This window comes from Podarcis liolepis (genome assembly GCF_965112155.1).
Source record: "Podarcis liolepis genome assembly, chromosome: 12".
NCBI lineage: Eukaryota > Metazoa > Chordata > Lepidosauria > Squamata > Lacertidae > Podarcis > Podarcis liolepis.
The window spans coordinates 49,775,011-49,794,858 of record NC_139563.1 but is presented as its reverse complement, the minus strand read 5'-3'; the positions used below and the strand labels follow the sequence as shown (position 1 = coordinate 49,794,858).

General features: G+C 41.1%; 1 protein-coding gene across 8 annotated transcripts in view; it reads left to right on the top strand.

The window, feature by feature from the left end:
- MYRIP (myosin VIIA and Rab interacting protein) overlaps positions 1-19,848 on the top strand; it is a 150,414-nt gene that overhangs the window by 115,313 nt on the left and 15,253 nt on the right. For 6 of the 8 annotated variants that reach the window (XM_083467948.1, XM_083467949.1, XM_083467947.1 and 3 more), the window contains exons 9-12: positions 1,708-1,885; positions 4,690-5,336; positions 8,971-9,204; positions 15,028-15,090. In XM_083467948.1, the coding sequence (XP_083324074.1) occupies positions 1,708-1,885; positions 4,690-5,336; positions 8,971-9,204; positions 15,028-15,090 (1,122 nt within the window). The remainder of the gene's footprint in view (positions 1-1,707; positions 1,886-4,689; positions 5,337-8,970; positions 9,205-15,027; positions 15,091-19,848) is intronic. The other 2 variants (XM_083467953.1, XM_083467952.1) reach the window with 1 other exon arrangement.

Genomic DNA, 19,848 nt, shown 5'->3' with positions numbered 1-19,848 from the left:
TGATCGGGTCAGCTGATAAGCGGCTTAGCGGCTTAGAAAAAGGGGGGGAGGAGGAAAAAAAACCAGCAGGAACTCGCAAGACATTGTCGTCTTGCGAAGCAAGCCCATAGGAAATTCGTTTTGCGAAGCACCTCCAAAACGGAAAACTCTTCCGTCTAGCGAGTTTTCCGTCTTGCGAGGCATTCGTCTTGTGGGGCACCACTGTAGTCTTCTGGGCAAAATGAAAGTAATTAGCAGTTAACTGCCTCACATTAAATGATTGTCTGAATAAGACTTCGGAATAACCAACCCCCTGCGCTGACAGCAAAAGAGCACTCTCAGAAGTCAAATGTTGTAGCTAAATGCCTACCTTTTAAGAGGTCTGAATGCCTCAAGCTGTAATGCCTCTCTAGCAAATTCAGCCCTTTCCCCTCCTCCTATTTTCTTCCTACAGTATATTGAACATGATTGATTGCTTTCCTTTATGTCTACTGCTTTCTCACTTACTAGTGCTTGCACCAGTGATTCTGACTTTTAACAATTTCAATTACCCCGTGGGTTATCAGAATAAAACACAATCTGATTATCTAGCCTAAACCCCCAAGCAAAACTGACATCAGCAGTGAGAAATAGCCTTACAAGGGCTTTTTGAGGATGCAATCAGCACCATCTCGTCTAAATCTCTCCAGGAACATGGAGTAAATGGAATTGTGGAGAGATTGTGGCGGGGTGGGGATGTGGGTTGATTTGGCAGGAAAATAATATTCAGCTGCTTCTGACAATTTCTTTGCATTCAAATGCTGACATAATCATTTTGAGCATGGCAAATATAATTGCTTTCCTTTCAGTTTTGTATAGCTTCCTTTTTTCTTTAAGAACTTTTACCTACCACAGGAGGGGAGAGTGCACTTGTGCTCAAATCCAGACCCTCCAGTTGTCCCTAGGGACAGTTTCAGATTTACAGAACCCATCCCGGTTTCTGATTTGATCCCAGAATGTCCCACTTTTCCTTGGGACGTCCCTATTTTCATCAGGGAAATGTTGGAGGGTATGGAGTTATGTGACACCCCCCCCCCAAGCCATGGAGATAAGTAACTCTACAACTTTTCAAAGACATCTGAAGTCAGCCCCATATACAGAATTTTTTTTTTAATACTTAATGTTTTATTATGTTGGAAGATTTCCAGAGTGGCTGGGGCAACCCAGTCAGATGGATGGGGTGTAAATAATTATGTTGTTGTTGTTGTTGTTATGGAATAGGAAGTCCCTATTTTATTCACCTTATGGGGATGAAAGGGAAGATAGGAGGAGGCTGTGTATGCTGATTATGATCAGAATGAACAACTACTTCATTAGAAAATACTGAAATAGAAAGCAGCAACACAGAGCACATGTCAAGGGGAGGGATGTCTTCTATCTGTTTGGGAAAGCATAAAGCAGTACAGTCCTGAAATAAGTTTAGTTATCTTGTTGGTTTGTTTTCTGTTAATTACTATTCCATATATAATGACATGACCTTAGTAATCAACTCGCATGCATTTCTGAAAAGGAATTAGCAATGGAAGGATTAAAGAATTACCTCTTGATACGGAAGTAACGAAATTCTGTTCTCTTTCCCTTCAGTGATTTGCACTTATCTCAGCGCTGCTCTTGCAAGTATCGTAACATTTAACATCTCCATAGCTGGCTTCTGCTAAACGTATCGTTCTCCATATTTCCCCCTAACAGCGGTCTCAGTCTGCATTCTCTCTGACCAATGAAGATGCATCACGCAGAGACAGGGACCGTGCCTCTTCTGTGCCCGAATCTCTCTGGAGACAACCCAAAGGCCCGAGTGGAAAGCAGAAAGAGGACAGGCTTTCTGCATTGCCCAGCTGGAAGAGCGCGGACCAACTAAACGAACCAAGTAAAGGACTGTGATGCCTGCATAACATATCTGTGTTTTGTGTGAAAGTAGCTACTTCTCCCTAAGGTTTTAGGCTGAAACCAAGAAGAAGAACTTCTTAAAGGGGTACAATAAAGGAACAGCCACCCACAAATTGACTGAATGGGCTGTTGCTCTTGAAACTTCTGCTCATAATAACCACCTATTTGGCTAAAGATTCTGACTCACTGGCCTATTTCACATGACACAGGAAGCCAAACTTTGGCATAGCAAAGACTGTGCAAACATGCAACCACGTGCCAAGGCAAAACCTTAGCTTGGTGTAACAGTAAAAAGAGCTGTAAAAGATGTAAAAGAGTAAAAAGATGGCCGGGAGCTTTTCTCTGGGAACCTGCACATTTACGCAGCCTTACCAAGGCATAGCTTGGCCTACCATGTTATATGAACGAATTTTGGACAATCAGAACCTGTAGCCTACATAAGAAGAGGTATCTGACCTCTTGCCATAGACACAAACATATGATTCTAATGTCAAATGGAAAGGAGACCTCCTCAAAATATATAATTATGTTACATTGTTATAAAAGCTATGTCTTGCATGGGTTAAAGCTAAACTGCTTACCAGTGCTCATTATTAGTCCCTGACATCTGGATTGTGTGTGGGTGTATAATCACAACAATTATTTATTTATTTATTTATTTATTTATTTATTTATTTATTGTTTGCAAAACCAAAACCAGAAACAAAACCCTATAAACCATCAAGATTAAGAAAATAAAAATAAAAAATATGGTGGTGAATAGCATAAGAAAAAAATCAACAGTAAATTACCATATTTTTTTGCTCTATAAGACTCACTTTTTCCCTCCTAAAAAGTAAGGGGAAATGTGTGTGCGTCTTATGGAGCGAATGCAGGCTGCGCAGCTATCCCAGAAGCCAGAACAGCAAGAAGGATCGCTGCTTTCACTGCGCAGCGATCCCTCCTGCTGTTCTGGCTTCTGAGATTCAGAATATTTTTTTTCTTGTTTTCCTCCTCCAAAAACTAGATGTGTCTTGTGGTCTGGTGCATCTTATAGAGCGAAAAATATGGTGCATTTCTCAGTACAAAATGTATCACAAATCAGTGGATCAGCTTTATACATAAACATAGATGGATCACCCCTCAGCAAAAGACTGAGTGAAGAGTTCAGTTTTAAATACTAATATTATAGGCGCCTGCCTTATGTTTTACACATTTTGCTTCTTATCCAGCTAAGGATAAATCCATGAAAGGCAGTTTCCAAGCATGCATGACCCTGGCTGAATCAGGACAGCTGTAGCTAATGATAGTTTTTCTTAACTGGCTACCTAATGCACTGGTGACAGAGGCCACCAGGCAGCTCTTCCAGAAACCCAAGAAGGTAATTTGTGCACACATTTTGTGTGACGTTGCTTGAATAAGCACTAGCAGATGATGCTTATGTGAACTTCACTAGTCAAGCACTGAATACTTCAAAAGATTCAGTCTTGGGAAAGACCTTGACCTCTTTAGCATGAAGGAATTATCTCCCAAGGCGTTTCATGGTGTCTTTGACATAAGCAGCAATTTGCAAGCATAAATAGGCTGTGGTAATTTAAATAAGAACCTGACAGTTCTGCTTATTCACATTTTGTGCTTTCCCTGATTTTAGCCGTGTTTTGCTCCAGCCTTCCCACAATCATTGTCGCTACTATATTGTAGATATTATCTATTAATAATATATGCTGTGCTGAACAGATAATGCTGCAAGTGAAATGATCTCAAGTTTCAGGAACTTATATATGGTCATTAAACTACTGGGGGCCCATGCTTTCACCTAACAAAACATAAAATCACTACATTTAGCTGAATATGCACATAATAAGGCTATTTAAGGCTTGGACAGATAAAGCTTCTAGCTTTAGTATTTTCAAGGCCATCTAATCTGTCCACTTTGAAAGTCATTTATGGCAATGTGAAACTGCAGCCCAGATGGTTGGTTCTTATAAAGTGACATTATACAACAGATTTTCTTACAGTGTGCTAGAAAGTGTATGTATATTCAGCGTGTTGCTTATTGTACAATGATCTAGCAATGGTCCTCCATGCCTGAAATTAATTTTCTGCACACATAATGCAAATCAGTGGTGCATCCTTTTATGAATTGGCACCTTACATAGAGTCAGCACTGTCAGCAGGAACAGCTGGGCAAGAAGAAGTGTGAGTGCCAATCAAACATATTTGTGATACTTCAAGCACACATTCCGGGAAGCCTTTTTTAAATCACAAATCCCAGCACATGTGCAGTGCTTATAGGCACTGAAATATGTTTGCTGTCAGCACTAATATAACTTAAAACTTAATTATGCCACTAACTATATTGATAGATGGGATTTGATCTGCTTATGTCCCTTGCCCTCTAAACCAGAGGGTCCCTTGTCTTCTAAACCAGGCACCCCCAAACTCGGCCCTCCAGATGTTTTGGGACTACAATTCCCACCATCCCTGACCACTGGTCCTGTTAGCTAGGGGTGATGGGAGTTGTAGTCCCAAAACATCTGGAGGGCCATGTTTGGGGGTGCCTGCTCTAATAAATTTCTAACAAATTGGATCAAACCCTGGTTGGTCCACTCCTCATTACCTTATCATTAGACCTTGGATGCAAGCCTCTTGCAAGTGTCTATTATTCCCACCCAAGATCTGTGACATGAAATACTGTGCAGATCTTTTCTTGTGGTGACACAGCAGACCCAGGTATGGTAGAACATTTTAGGGTAATGCAACACAATAATGATGGAATTGTATGTTCTTCTTATGTTTCCTTAGCTTTCCCCCCTGTTTTGGAAAGCACAGATGGAAACTGGGTGGCCCTGCAAAACGTCAACTTGCCTCGCCCGCGAATGCTTGCCAAACCAAAGAGCCAAGTGTTCAAAGCCTTGGAGAGTGAATCCAGCGTTGTATCTGCTTATGATGAGATGGGCTCTGATAGCGAAGGCGACTATGACTGGAACGTGGCTTTGAACAAGCTGCGACAGAGACCCAAGCAGCTGTCAACTTACGCTGGCTCTCAGTGCAATGCTGAATGGGAGTGCGGCAATGAACTGTACCAGCCTGTGGCCTCCCCATCATCTGGGCTGTTTACCAACGCGGAGGCAGCGTACTCTGATTCTGAAACATCCTCAGTCAGTTCTTCAAGGGAGGCTAGGGAGCCTAGCTGTCTTCCTTGGATACAGAGGAGAACTTGTAACAGTAAGCCCAGAGAGGAAAAAGCACAATTCCAGGAGGAACTCGATGTGAACTTTAACCCACAAGCTACCAGTTTCGACTATTCAGATAGCAGTGGAAGCGAAGAAGCCTATCATGACTTGGAAAAGAGGTCCAGGAGGTGGAAAAAAGGCAAGACTCCATCAGAGGATTTATGCAAAGGCAAAAATCGCACAAAATCGCACATGAAGAAATTGAGCACAAGTCAGGTAATTAGGCTTCAATTAATGCAATGTATTGCCTGCAAGCATCAAATCTGTCTCTGTTGTTCAGAGACACAAGAACACAGTTTTAATTCTCATTGCTCAGGTTTTATGTCATGGTCAGGATTGTGCCAAAGACAATTGCAGTAAATAAACTAAGTTAACCGGGTACTTTTCCGTACAGGAGGGTTTGTAACCATATGATACACAAATTTCAAGGATGGCCTCCCTAGTAATGAGTACAGTATTTGTAGTCTTGCTACATACAATGAATACCGTATTTGCAGCCATGCTGCATAACAATGTCCATTTTGGCTTGCATACTTACAGTGATTCTGGCCTTCATTCCATTCCCAAAATGGCACTCATAGGCTGTGGAAACTACTCTGAAAACAGGATGCACCCCCTGGTTTTGGTAACCTTGATCACAAAGAAGTGACCCATGTTGTCATATGTAACTGTCTATGTGGCATATCATAAAATTTAATGGCTTGGAGAGTGGGAATGTGGGAGTGGGTTGGTGTGGCACTGCCTTTTGTTTGGTGAATGGCCAAGCTGATATGCCAATCTTGATATGATTTTCAATGTGTCTTTGTACTTAGCACACAGGTTTTGTTTAAGGCAGACAGCATGAACTGTGTGTGTTTGTGGGTGACACTTATCAGAATAGCAGCTAATAGGAGGGGGATTCAACCCTTTTGCCCCCTGCCGTGGTCCTGGGGGAAATCCCTGAATCTGGTATTAGCGGCCCTACCTGCAGTGATCCTGATAATTTTCAGCCACTCCCGCTGATGAAATGTGGAATTTAAAAACCTGCCCATTAAATTCAATGGCACGTTTAGTTTGGCCCTTTGTAGCCCCTTGAGGCTAAAAGAGACAGAGGGGAGAACATTACCCACAGAGCCATCGTTGAGTGTTTGGCTGGGGGTAAGAACAAGGCTGCTTTAAGTTATTTAAATGTATACTAATTTAAAATAGTCTGCTGCTAACAGTGGAGCAGGGCCAACATATTCCAATGAGCCACCCAGCCACAGGCAAGCATAGTATGGAAAACGGATGTTATTAATACTTCACAATATTACACCCATTCTGCAGTATTTTTTTTATTACAAAGCAAAGTTTCGGTCCATTCTACTATTATTCATAAAAGGCTTGTTATGTTTAAAGAGAGAGAGGAGGGAGCGGGCACACATATTTTAATAATGCTTTTCCTTAGTAAGTAACAATATTGAGCTAATGGCTTCATCAGTTATTTTACACATTAGCCTTTTAGCAAGATTGCTACAATTAGGACACTCAATTTTTTTATTCCCCGGCTTCCACTAGATGGTGCTTTTAGCTAGTATACTGCGGGGAAATCAAATTTTAAACTGCAAGCCAATTCAGAGCTTTTTTCACTTTGTGCTTAGGATGTTGTTATGCTCAAGGCTAAGAGAGCTGCTGGCATCTCTTGCCCTATTGTTATCACATACAGGATGGTTGTTGCAGCGTCTAACAAGCAAGAGCCATTTAGTAAATCAAATGTACATTTTGTCAAAGTTCAGATCACATTTCAAGAGGTAGTTTTTAAAGAAAAAATTAAACTTTTCATGTGACGATAACTTTAGCTGGTCCAGCTGGGAACAGGTCTATCTTTTCACTTACTAGATTTAAATGAAAGAGAGTGAAATTAGATGATGTAGTTTTGAAAAGTTTTATATGTAGATAAAAACACCACATTGATAGTCATAGGTACCATGAACGGATGCCATTATTGGGTGACTTGATTCTGTCTTGGGGTTTTCCTTTGTGCTCTTCACTACTCAGATCACAACCTATTTTTTCTCTGACTTGTTATTTTTCCTATGAAAGTGCAACTCAGAAGGACTTGAAGCTATGCATGTGGGCCAAATTTTGTGGGATTTCCTTCCACTTGAGGTCAGATAGCCCCTCTCCCTATTGAACTTACTTCCAGTGTTTGCTGAAGATTTTTTTATTCCAACAGGCGTTTTAATTTAATTCTGATTTTATAGTTTCAACTCATTTTTAGTCTTATTGTATTGGGTCTCCCATACACTGCTTAGAGATGGCTGTGATTAAGCAGCATGCAATTTTAAAGAAATAATTAATTAGATATATTCCCTTTGGGCAGTCAAGGAGAATAGATTGCTTTTAATGTTCATATCCCTTCAAACTCTACAATTCTATGATTCTATGAAATGCACCATTCTATCTCTGGAGGAAAGAAGTTCACAGTTTTACAAAGACAAAAATTGTTCGGTGTGTGTGTGTGTGTGAAAGAGTTTTCTGAAAGAACAGAACATTCAAAACAGCACTGACACGGACAGGTAACATTCCTTGCACTGATGTCAAAAGGTGCTATATAAAAAGTATTTCTGACACTAGCACAGCTACAGTCCACAGGACAATACTTTCCTTTTTCAGAGTATTTTGATTTAGTGCTTGAGCAGAGATTCCCTAGCAGTCTGAACAAACCATGTCTTACCTCTGTCTGCACAGTTAACTTGTTGAAAGCTGCTTTAAATTTTGTGTGTGTGTGTGTGTGTGTGTGTGTAACATCACAATAAGGAAATGTTTCCCATCCTAAGCCCTGGATGTATCCAACAGATTACTTACTGTACAAAATGCATTACACACATCTTAGAGGAGTATACAACATATACACAAATAAAACAATAATGTTCCTGTTCTGTCATGAAAAAAATGATATGTAAGATATCACATCAAGCTGAAAAGCTGTGGTGCAAGATCAAACATGAATCTGGGGTTTGTTTTATTTATTTTAGAGAATGGATTTGTAGTGAGCACATGCTGTTCAGAAATGAAAACCTATTTCTCCATACAGTGGTACCTTGGTTCTCAAACTTAATCCGTTCCAGAAGTCTGTTCCAAAACCAAAGCATTCCAAAACCAAGGCTTGCTTTCCCATAGAAAGTAATGCAAAATGGATTGATCCATTCCAGATTTTAAAAACAACCCCCTAAAACAGCCATTTAACATGAATTTTACTATCTAACGAAACCATTGATCCATAAAATGAAAGCAATAATCAATGTACTGTACTATAAAATAAATAACACAGTATTGTAGATGATAAAAATTACAATTATTTTTTTTCCTTACCTGCACTGATGATAGTCAGCTTTTATCCATTTCCGCAGTCACACAATCAATCAATCAATCAATCAGCTAAACTGGATTCCACACAGTCACAAAAACAAATGAACCAAAAAAGCCTCAAAAACAAAAACGCAAAATAAATAGCAAAAACAAAAGCACCAAACTTAATCCATTCCGGAAGACCATTTGACTTCCAAAATGTTCGAAAACCAAGGCGCAGCTTCTGATTGGCACAGGTGCCCTGGAAACAATAGCCGACAGCCGCATCCGAAGTTTGGCTTCCGAAAAACGTTCGAAAACAGGAACACTTACTTTTCAATGTTTGGCAACCAAGGCGTTTGAGAACCAAGGTACCACTATATGTACTTATGTTGTTGTCATCAGAGTGATACGCTTATAGATCTCCTGTGGTATAAACAGCTTTTTTGAACAGCTTTTGTATATATATAACTTTGATTTTCTTCTCTTTGAGATGCTTTTCCTTTGTCCCTCTTTTTTTTATTAAAAAAATATATTTAAGGCATCTGATGATTTATCAGAAACTGACATAAGCAGTGAAGACCATCAGACCAAGGCAGACCCTATGGAAGAAAAGCTGAAGTCAAGGTTATATGAACTGGCTGCAAAAATGAGTGACAATAGGGAAACCTCTTCAGAGGAACAGGTGTCAGAGCCAAGAACAGAATCTGAGAACCAGAAATCGTGCTTATCTTCAGAAGACAGTGGCAAATGCATTCAGGAGGAGCTAAAGAAGGTAGGTAGTGCCTGGTGGTTGAACGGTTTGCAAACACGGGTGAATATGCTACTGGGGCAGGAGACACGCTGTGTGTGCCTAGAAGCAGCGGTTGCCACAAGTACAAGTTGTGATTTGCCAGCATCCACATCCTAGCCAATGTAAATCCAGTCACCATGTGGCTGGCGGCATTACATTGTTAAGTCTCCACCTCATTTCCTTGTAGCTGCTATGAGTAGCATGTTATGACTGGGTGAGAGATAGATAGATAGATAGATAGATAGATAGATAGATAGATAGATAGATAAAAACAAATATATTTCTGGTTCATTTTCAATGATCTGGGCAGTGCAGTGTTGGCTTTTTGCAGTATAGTGACGCTGCAGAGAGCTTGCTGGGGAGATCATGCATTAAAAAGAAAGGACTCAAAAATAACTTAAAGAAGGTTTTAATAAGAAAAACAAAAACTCCATTAACACTAAATATATCAACAAACCAGACCCAACCACCAACCCATCCCCCAGGGTAATGGGAGAGCTAGGTGCTGCTCCTTATATACTACATGCAGATGCTGACACACCTTAATCAAATACAACTCAGCAGCACCTGCTATGTTTCACAGCTGTAAAGCTGGGTCTCGTTAGTTTGCTCTGGCCCTTGCTCCGGCCCCTTAAAGACATACACATGGAGTGGAACAATGATGAACCTTTACATTTAAAGAAACCATTCAACATTTCCCCTGCGGTTCATCATTGTGGAACAAAAACATAAAGCATACTTTGTACATGTTTTTCATGTGTGATGTAAACTGCAACCTATAATGTTTGGTATGTTTAAGGTACATTACCACTCTCTTAAGAGCAGAGAAACATTGCATAGTGGGCTTTTCCACACTGTGAAGCATCTTTTAACAAAAGCTTAACTGTTTCATATTTTACACTTGGTGAATAACACAAATCATAATCTTCACCTGGAATTTGTTGAAAACCTCTAGCAACTAGTCTTGCCTTGTACCTTACAACTTCATTTTTGTCATTCATTTTAACTCTATAAACCCATTTTGAATCAATAGGTCTCATATCTGGGGTTTGTGGTACAAGAGACCAAGTGTTATGCTCTTTTAAAGAAGCTATCTCAGAGTTCATAGCTTTATACCAATTTACAGCTTGGTGCATAGGTAAATTCTGAACATCATTGTAGCTTTTTGGCTCAAAAACCGCCTTATTGGCATACACAGTATTAAAATGTTCATCTGCAAAACGTTGTGGCTTCTGCCTCTTTCTATCTGAACGTCTCAGTCCGGAAGGAGATTCAGACTCCTCAGACTTAATGGGACTAAGTGAACTACTAGTTTCAGGTTGTAAATCATCATTGTCAGACTGAAGAGGTGCCTGTAGGCTAAGCTCACGGTCAGAAAACTCAAGAGAATCTAACCTCCCCTCAGGTGCCTGTGACTTTAAGTCAAACAAATTATCAGATTCAACAGGCTTTTTGTCTTTTTCTATTAATTCAGAAGCACCATTTCCTGCTGCCTCTGCTTCTTCCTCTTCTTCCTCAGTATTATTTATACCATCAGTATCTTGGAAAACAGCAACCCCATTCCAATTTACAGTTTGTATCATGCTTCTGGTAATATGAAATTTGCCAGTTGCTGGTATGTAAATTCTGTACGCCCCCTGCTGGTAGCCCATTAATTTTCCCTGAGCACTACGTTCACCCAATTTCTGCTTAGCGGGATAATGCATAATTACATCTGAACCCCAAATACGTAGGTATTTCAGATTAGGGAGTTTTTTAAACAACTTCTCATAGGGGGTGACATCTAAACCAGAATGATAACTGCGATTTCTAACATAACAAAAGGCATTGAGTGCTTCAGCCCAAAACGCTTTGGGCAGATTAGCATCATGCAGATAAGTTTTAACCCCTGCCTGCAAGTCACGCTGCACAACTTCAACAAGCCCATTTTGCCAGGGACTTCGGGGGCAAGATAACTCATGAGTAGTCCCCTGCGCTTCCAGGAATTTCTCAAAATCTTCAGAAACAAATTCCCCACCCCGGTCAGAAAACAGGTTCTTAATTGGTTTGCTAAAGTGTGTTTTTACCCAGTTGCAAAAAACCTTGTACTTCTCAAATGCTTGGGACTTCTCAGATATTGCATAAGTCCAACAATATCTACTATACTGGTCTATCAGGGTAAGCCAGTACTTTGAACCTCCTAATGAGGGTGGGAGTGGCCCAACTAAATCACAATGTACACGCTCAAATGCCTCAGTTACTTTTCTATCTGAGCACCTGCCCTTGCGTGCAACCTTAATCTTATTCTTGCAACAGGATAGACATTGCATAAAGAATTTGCATGGTTTTAAGTTGAGGCCATTGACAATATTCTTTGTCTTAATTACATCAGCAAAATTCAGGTGTCCCAGAATTCTGTGCGCCATGTGGACACACCCAGAATGTGGTCTTACATTCCTCAACCCCTGGCTTAACTGTGCTGCTCTGCAATTTATAGGCGATTGGGAGTAGGTGCGAAAATACAGTCTATATAAACCATCAGATTCCCGGGCATACAATAGACGTTTGTTCCCCTCGAAAAACTCACACATAGACTTTAAGAAACGCACAGTTATGCCTTGACGAGCAAAACACCTTACTGATAATAAATTGTCCACTGACGGGCAGTAAATGCAGTTCGCTATTGTAATGTTTAAAGAGTCAAGTTTAACGGTACCCCTGCCAAGCGACTGCAAGACTTGTGAATTGGCTAAATGTACATTACCAATTTCCTCTTCGAAAGAAATAAACAAGCTTCGATCATTGCAGATATGCTGCGATGCTCCTGAGTCGATAACAAAAGACTTCCACTTGGCATCTTTAATTCTTTTACGATCTTTAGTCCGAACGTGAAAAGCTCGCGGCTCGTTTCTGTCTCTACTATACGATGCCGGCTGCTGGGCTGACGACCGTGATTGACGAACAGAAACAGGCTTGGGAGTACTTTGCTTTCTTTTGGATCTGCAGTCCCTTGCAAAATGTCCTTGCTTATTGCAGAACCAACAACGCTTTGCAGCTTTAAATGCAGTTGTATCACCACAGGTTTGCATATGGCGTTCCTCATTCTTTCTGGAAACAGGAGTGCTTATGGCACAAGCCTCCCTTCTATCCAACTCGCCCATTAATCTTGCCGTTACCCCTTCCACAGTTAATTGTGCTGGTGGAACGGCAGATATCTGGCTAGCTACCCCATCAAAGTCTTCATTAAGGGAACAAAGGATGATAAAAACATACTGAATATCAGGTATCTCCATGTCCCTTCGAATTAACTCGCCGCGTATTGCCTCCAGACGTCTCAAGTGTGCTGCCAAATCTCCACCAGGTTGCAACTTCGTCTGGTACAACTGCTTGAAAAACGTCAATGCAGACGCTGACTCTTTTCTAACATGCACTGCTGCAAGACTGTCCCACATTTCTTTGGCAGTTTTCTTATTTCTTATATAGACTACTTGCTGGTCGCTGACTGCCAAATTAATTATCGCCCTGGCTTTTGCATCTCCTTTCGACCAAGCATTAGTTACAGGGTCAGGAGGGTCATCAGTTACATAGGTCCATACTTCTCTAGAGGTCAAAAGCGCCTCCACCCGAAAAGACCATAAACTATAGTTCTCATCTGTCAGCTGTGGGAAGACCAGAGCCTTCTCAGCTTCAGGAACCCGGTCAACCATTCTGGAACTCTTCCAGTCCCACAAAAACTACGCTAACAGGAGAAGGAGTTTTCAAACCTTTCTCAGAGTCCAAAAATATGCAGTCATCCACTCAGCAGCTGGGCCCATAACCAAAGATGTTGGCTTTTTGCAGTATAGTGACGCTGCAGAGAGCTTGCTGGGGAGATCATGCATTAAAAAGAAAGGACTCAAAAATAACTTAAAGAAGGTTTTAATAAGAAAAACAAAAACTCCATTAACACTAAATATATCAACAAACCAGACCCAACCACCAACCCATCCCCCAGGGTAATGGGAGAGCTAGGTGCTGCTCCTTATATACTACATGCAGATGCTGACACACCTTAATCAAATACAACTCAGCAGCACCTGCTATGTTTCACAGCTGTAAAGCTGGGTCTCGTTAGTTTGCTCTGGCCCTTGCTCCGGCCCCTTAAAGACATACACATGGAGTGGAACAATGATGAACCTTTACATTTAAAGAAACCATTCAACATGCAGTGCTTCAAAGGTATATACAAAAGCACAAGAATCAAATAAGACATAGAACTCCCATTGGTATATTGTTCCAATCTCCGTTCCTGCAGAACATAGATATATTTTAAGTGGTAAATGGTGGTGGTTTTAGAAGTGGTTCATAGAGTTAGATGACAGGAGTAAACTCTATGATCTGTAGAAGTTCAAGCTTTGATAAATCATTTGCTGTGATTAAGCAAATAGCATTCAATTGGCTATTAAAGTTTAGTCACTAATTAGTTACCAAGACTGATGGCAAGTAACAACTCTGGAACAGATGACTCATAAAGTTCCTGTCATCGTGCAGTCCGCACAGATGGATCTGTTTCCTCTTTCCTGCTCCAGAGTTTATGAAACATGAAAATTCTGTTTTTATTCCTGGCTTGTTTGCAAAACTAGCACATGGTTTGCCTTTCAGGTTGGAACGACTGTGGCTTTAAGATACTAATGCTAATCATTTAATTTTTATTATTATTAAAATTTGTTACACACCTTGCTAGGCTAAATACCAACTCAATGTGACTTTAAATATCTATCTATCATCTATCTATCTATCTATCTGTCTGTCTATCATCTATCGATCTATCTATAATCAAACAAAAAACCAGCAATCAACAGAGGCGAAACGGAAAAGCAAAACCAATGATTTATTTTTTCTCTCAAAAATGCTTGCGAAAATAATAAGATTGTTAGTGCCTGCTTAAAAGTCATCAATGAGGCACCAACCAAACCACTCTGGGGAGGTTGTTTCATAAACTGGGTGCTACAGTGGAAAATCCAGTTACCTCACCCAGCAACTGAAATTCTGACACGTGACAAAAAGGGTCTTAATGACAATCAGACAACTGAAGCAAGCAGTACTCATTTGAAATTGTGATCTTTTAGGCCTAGTTGTGCTGCAACACTGCTTAACCTTGAGCTTGTTTATTTGAAAAACCATTTTGGTGTGATGTTGTGATGGAAAGTACTTCACTTTATAAAATTTGATTAACTACAAAGTATCCAAGTTAGGTGTTTCATCCTCGCCATGAATGAGCTTTTGCCTATTACATTTTACGCTTAAGAGAGAAAGTCCTCTTTTGCTGTAGAAACTTTAAAGAACTGCCTTCATAGATAGTGGGTTTTTTAATCCAACATAGTCTAGTGATAAATTGTTCAGTTGGTTGAGAGCATTTCATCCACTATAAAAGTTGATTTGCTGTGTTAATGAGTGAACAAGTATTTCAAACAACAGCAGGGGAACCCTTTAAATGATCTTCCATTTTAATTACTTTTATTACTGTAATGGGGCAGCAAGTGACAATGTGAGGGGGGAGGGTAACAAGCAGATGGAGAAGACCCACAAAACTACTCTACTTCCTGCCCACGATATACCTGCAACTGTGTGGGATAGCTCCATGGTGGAACAGCTCCCATTTCCCCAAACCATGTGCAGCTGAGGGCAGGATAGTAACCTTTAATGGTAGGTTCAAACTAGTACACATTTTTAAAATCTTTTTATTCTGTCTTCCCTTCACTCCATAGCTCTTGCCCAGTGAATTGTGTCTATCACTTTCTAATTTCTCTCTCCTCTTCTTTTCTAAACTGCTTTCCAACTACCTAGGAAAAACAAAAGGCTTTTGATCTCCATCTTAAACTCCAGTTTTTAACCTCAGCACTTCAGCAGGTGAGGCTGGACGATTTTATGTGTGCTAGTGAGCTTCATCTGAAATAATCGCTCTTCCATGCATTTACTTGTATTCTGAGGTTTGCAGGGTTTGGATATGATAAAAAGCAATTCTAATAATGCATTTCTAAGTTGCTTCTTAACTGTTCTGCTCACCATTCAGATAAAACCTATTGTAGCAAAAGAAAACAATAACAAAGGAGTCAAACTTTTGCTTTGTATGCTGCTGATAGTCAACCTGTTCATTTTCCCTAATCATAAAACATGAGCCAGACTTCTGGGCTTGAGGGCAGTCAGGGTCCTGTGTGAGTGTCTTGGGGCGGTTGGCGGATGGATGGTGGCTAACAGATTGAGGTTGAATCCTGACAAGACAGAAGTACTGTTTGGCGGGGAGGGACAGGGTATGTGTGGGGGACTCCCTGGTCCTGAATGGGGTAACTTTGCCCCTGAAAGACCAGGTGCGCAACCTGGGAGTCATTTTGGACTCATAGCTGTCCATGGAGGCGCAGGTCAATTCTGTGTCCAGGGCAGCTGTCTACCAGCTCCATCTGGTATGCAGGCTGTGACCTGCCCACAGACTGTCTCACCAGAGTGGTGCATGCCCTAGTTATCTCCCGCTTGGACTACTGCAATGTACTCTACGTGGCGCTACAATTAATCCAGAATGCGGCAGCTAGGCTGGTGACTGGGAGTGGCTGCTGGGACCATATAACACCAGTCTTAAATGATCGTCACTGGCTCCCAGAATGTTTCTGAGCACAATTCAAAGTGTTGGTGCTGACCTTTAAAGCCCTAAACGGCCCCGGCCCAGTACACCTGAAGGAGTGTCTCCACCCCCATTGCTCAGCCCAGACACTGAGGTCCTCCCTTTGAGGGTCATCTGCTGGTTTCCTCACTGCAAGAAGTGAAGTTACAGGGAACCAAACAGAGAGCCTTCTCAGCAGTGGCGCCCTCCCTGTGGAATGCCCTCCCTTTAGACGTCAAGGAGATAAAGAATTACACAACTTTTAGAAGACATCTGAAGGCAGCCCTGTATCAGGAGGTTTTTAATGCTTGATGTTTTATGTTTTTAGATATGCTGTAAGCCACCCAGAGTGGCTGGGGAAGCCCAGCCAGGTGGGTGGGATATAAATAATAGAATTACTATTATTATTATTTCCCCCCTTTCCAAATATACTGGAATACCATCTTGTCCTTTGCTTTCAGCTAAATGTCTTAGGCCAGCCTGATTTCTGACCTGTGACAGTGACAGTGACAATGTTGGACTCTTCTGGGGGCAGCTTATTCTTGCTCCTACATAGTAAAAATAATATATATATATTTGGCTGGAGAAGAGAAGTGTGACTCCAATTTTAATTTGTGCCTTGCAATCAGAAATTTGGAGAAAACTGCTTAGAACACACAATAATATAGATGTAGGAGGTTGCTTTATCCAAGGGCAGACTATTTGGGGTTCCCTAAAGCCTGTTGATACTCCCTGTTGTGTTTCGATGGTACAGTTTTGGCAGTATAAGCAGTGCTATTTTTCTAGAAAATGCCTCCTTAAACACCTCCTTTGTTCTCTTAGAACGGCAATGGCACCCACCAGAACAGGGTTCTAGTGAGTTCTGGCTGAAAAAATGCCCCAGAGTATTGGGCTCAGCACTCAGAAAGTTTGCTGTTAGTTCTAAGAAACGAGTTGGCGCAGCCATTTTTACTGTGAGACTTAAAAGGAATGCAAATTGAAGGAATGAAAGAGAGTCAAAGGCATGGTATGAAGTACATTTCAATTCCACCCCCCCCCCAATATTTTTGTGAAGTCTGAAGTGAATTGCGTAACTCCAACAATGATGAATCAATGTACAACCTGTTACCACCCCTTAGATGAAGACAACAGATATTGACTGAAGAACAGCCACACGGCTATGAGCATGATAAAGCACCTCAATAATGGAGCTTGTAATGTGTGCATGGTGATTTAAGGATGTGGTCAATACTGCCAAGAACCATTAGCGATGGAAAAGATTTTTATGCACTCATTCTGTGTGCCTCATGTTGATTTGACGTTTCCTCAGAGATAGCGTAAGTCACTGCATAAATCACCGTTGAATTCAGTGTCCAAGGTTCCTACTATCTCACTCAGCTATGACCAAAACTTTAGAAGTAATGGCCCAGTCAAAGTTAAGCACTTTTCTGTCCAGTTTATTTAAATGGGTTAAATTTAAGCGCAAGTTTATTTCTCCCATTGAAATCAATCAGACTTAAAAGTGACAGCATCACTGTCAGGTGCAAATGAAACCAAAAGTCTGTCCTCAGTTTAAATTGGTTTAGGGAGGGGGGAGAGACCATCAGTTTTCGGGAGGGGAGGGTGTTGAGGCCGCCATACTGGGGTGCCCACTATATTGCCATGAGACCGTTGCTTAGCAGTGCAGTGTGTCTAGATAGGAGGCATCCTGGATGTGAGTACAAAATAGTGCACATCTGAATGCGGATGCTGCTTATTCACATTGAATTGGTTTTTCAATGAGATTCACATACAAATGCACACCCCTATTCACATTCTGATACAACTGCATCTTAATTGGAGCTCAAGAACAGCAGCCCAACTGCTTTGGCAACAAAGATCCCCTTCCACTTGTTCCCTTTTTGAGCCTCATCTAAAACAAAAAATAAAAACCTGCTTAAAAGTAGGATATTTGGAGTGGAGCATGGAAATATTCATAGAATTCAAATACCCTTTAAAATCAAGTTCCAATGCAATAATGTATGATGGAAGTTCAATATCAGGCATGCAAATACAATATACCAGTACCACAACCACTTAAATATTGGTAACTACATAAGTGAGGAAGTTAACAAGAACTAATGTAGGTTTTTAGTACAGAAAACAAAAGTGCTGGTTTTCCCTTAAACTACCTCTCATATTCTACTTCTGTCCCATTCTTTGCTGGATCTCCTCCTGAATTTACTGGTTGCCATTCACAAATGTTATCACCCCGTAGTTTCAGTGGAACCAATTTTAAGGGATCTCAGTGTTCAAATTGGCACCATTAACCTTTCAGTTGGCAAGTAACAAGAACAGACTGGGGGAAAGGATGTATGGGAAAGATCTCGGCCTAATGCTATTTGCTACATTCCTGTATTCATGACCAGCCTCTTTGTCATTAATGGAATTACCAGTAGGTAGGAACAGATGAATCAGTTTCTGCCTTCCCCAGGTCAGTTTCTCAATCATAGGGCCAGTCCCTTTTAAGCATAAAAACCCCATCATTTAAATTGTCTGTGATCAGCAAATTAGGTTAGTTCACTTCAAAATGTCTCCTCCATCCCTACTGGCAGGTCATCAACAGTCGCTGAGGGTCTCTGAGTCAAAGCTAGTTCCAGAGGGGGGAAGGCTCTAGCTCAATGGAAAAGAGAAGGTTACAGGATTAATCCCTAACTTCTCCAGGAGGGGCTGGAAAATCCCCTGCCTGAAACCCTGGATAGCCACTGCCAGTCAATGTTGACAATACTGAGCTAAATAGACCAATGATGCAAAGACACATTCCCATGTTCCTATCTCTGCAATGACAGCCAGTTCCTAGGACGCCCTCTGCATGGGTTTTAGAAAGATACGTGCTGCCAACCAATCCCCCATCCTGCTTTCCACCCTGCTTGATGCTCACAGGGTGCCACAGCTGCCACTTGGATAGGTCGCCAAGCTATTGGCTCTTCGTTCCAGCCTATCAGTGGGCGGTGCCAAGAATACTCGCCTTGCCCTGGACACTGGCAACCTATGCTATGCTACTGCAGTTAAATGTTAGTAATTGCCATTTGCTTAAAGTTAATGCTGGCAGAGCTGATGCAGAAGCTTTAGCTAATATTTTGGATTTCGGTTCTCTTTAGCTCTATAACTGCAACAGCACAGCTAGATTGCCTAAATGTCTGTCACTTCCCTAATAGCTGCTCAGCTGAGAAACAGAGTAGATGTGACAGCTATCTTTGAGAATTGCCTATTGTAGGTAAGGATGAGTTTTCAGCAGTATGAAGAGTCAGATACAGTAAATGCCAGTCAAAAGGGCTTTCTCCCCAGTACCAGTTGTCCACCTGTTTGCTTGACCTTTCTTTGTACATTCTTATGACTATAAGGGAACACCTATTCCACCTAAACATTTCAACATTATTCTGATGGCTAGACCTACTTTATTTATAGTAGGAAAATCAGAGCCAGCCTCCTGATTCAAGGTTCTTCCATTACCTCCAAAAACCTACTTTCTCCTGGTAAGTCAAATCATCCAGGTGATTGAAATTATAGACCGGGCAGTTAGAGGCTGAATATAGGCCATGATTTAAAACAGCAACTCACAGATATGATAGCACAGAGATCTGTTTGCAAAAGCGCTACAGCCTGGAGAAATTGTGCTTTGTGCTTTGTGCTTTGTGGTTCTTGGTTCTCATGGCCACATGCCCAATTATTTCTCTTATGCCCTTTATCCCTGCTTTCTGCACAGGGGAAGGGGGAGAGAGAGAGTTTGTGTCACTGCTTCCAAAATAGGTCTGACGTGTTGGATTTAGAAGGTTTCAATAATGCATTTGGCTGGCATGCTTATTTGTGGTACGATAAGGTAAAAGTACATAAAGCGTTTAAAAATCATATTGTTAGAAAAGCATTGTTTAATGTGTGGATAAGATATAAGGATTTGTTAGGGGGGGAAAACCCAAGATGGTTGTCACCAATGGAAGCGAAAGCACAGAAAAAACTCAATATGGAGGCCAAATGGCCGAAATATTGGGAAATTC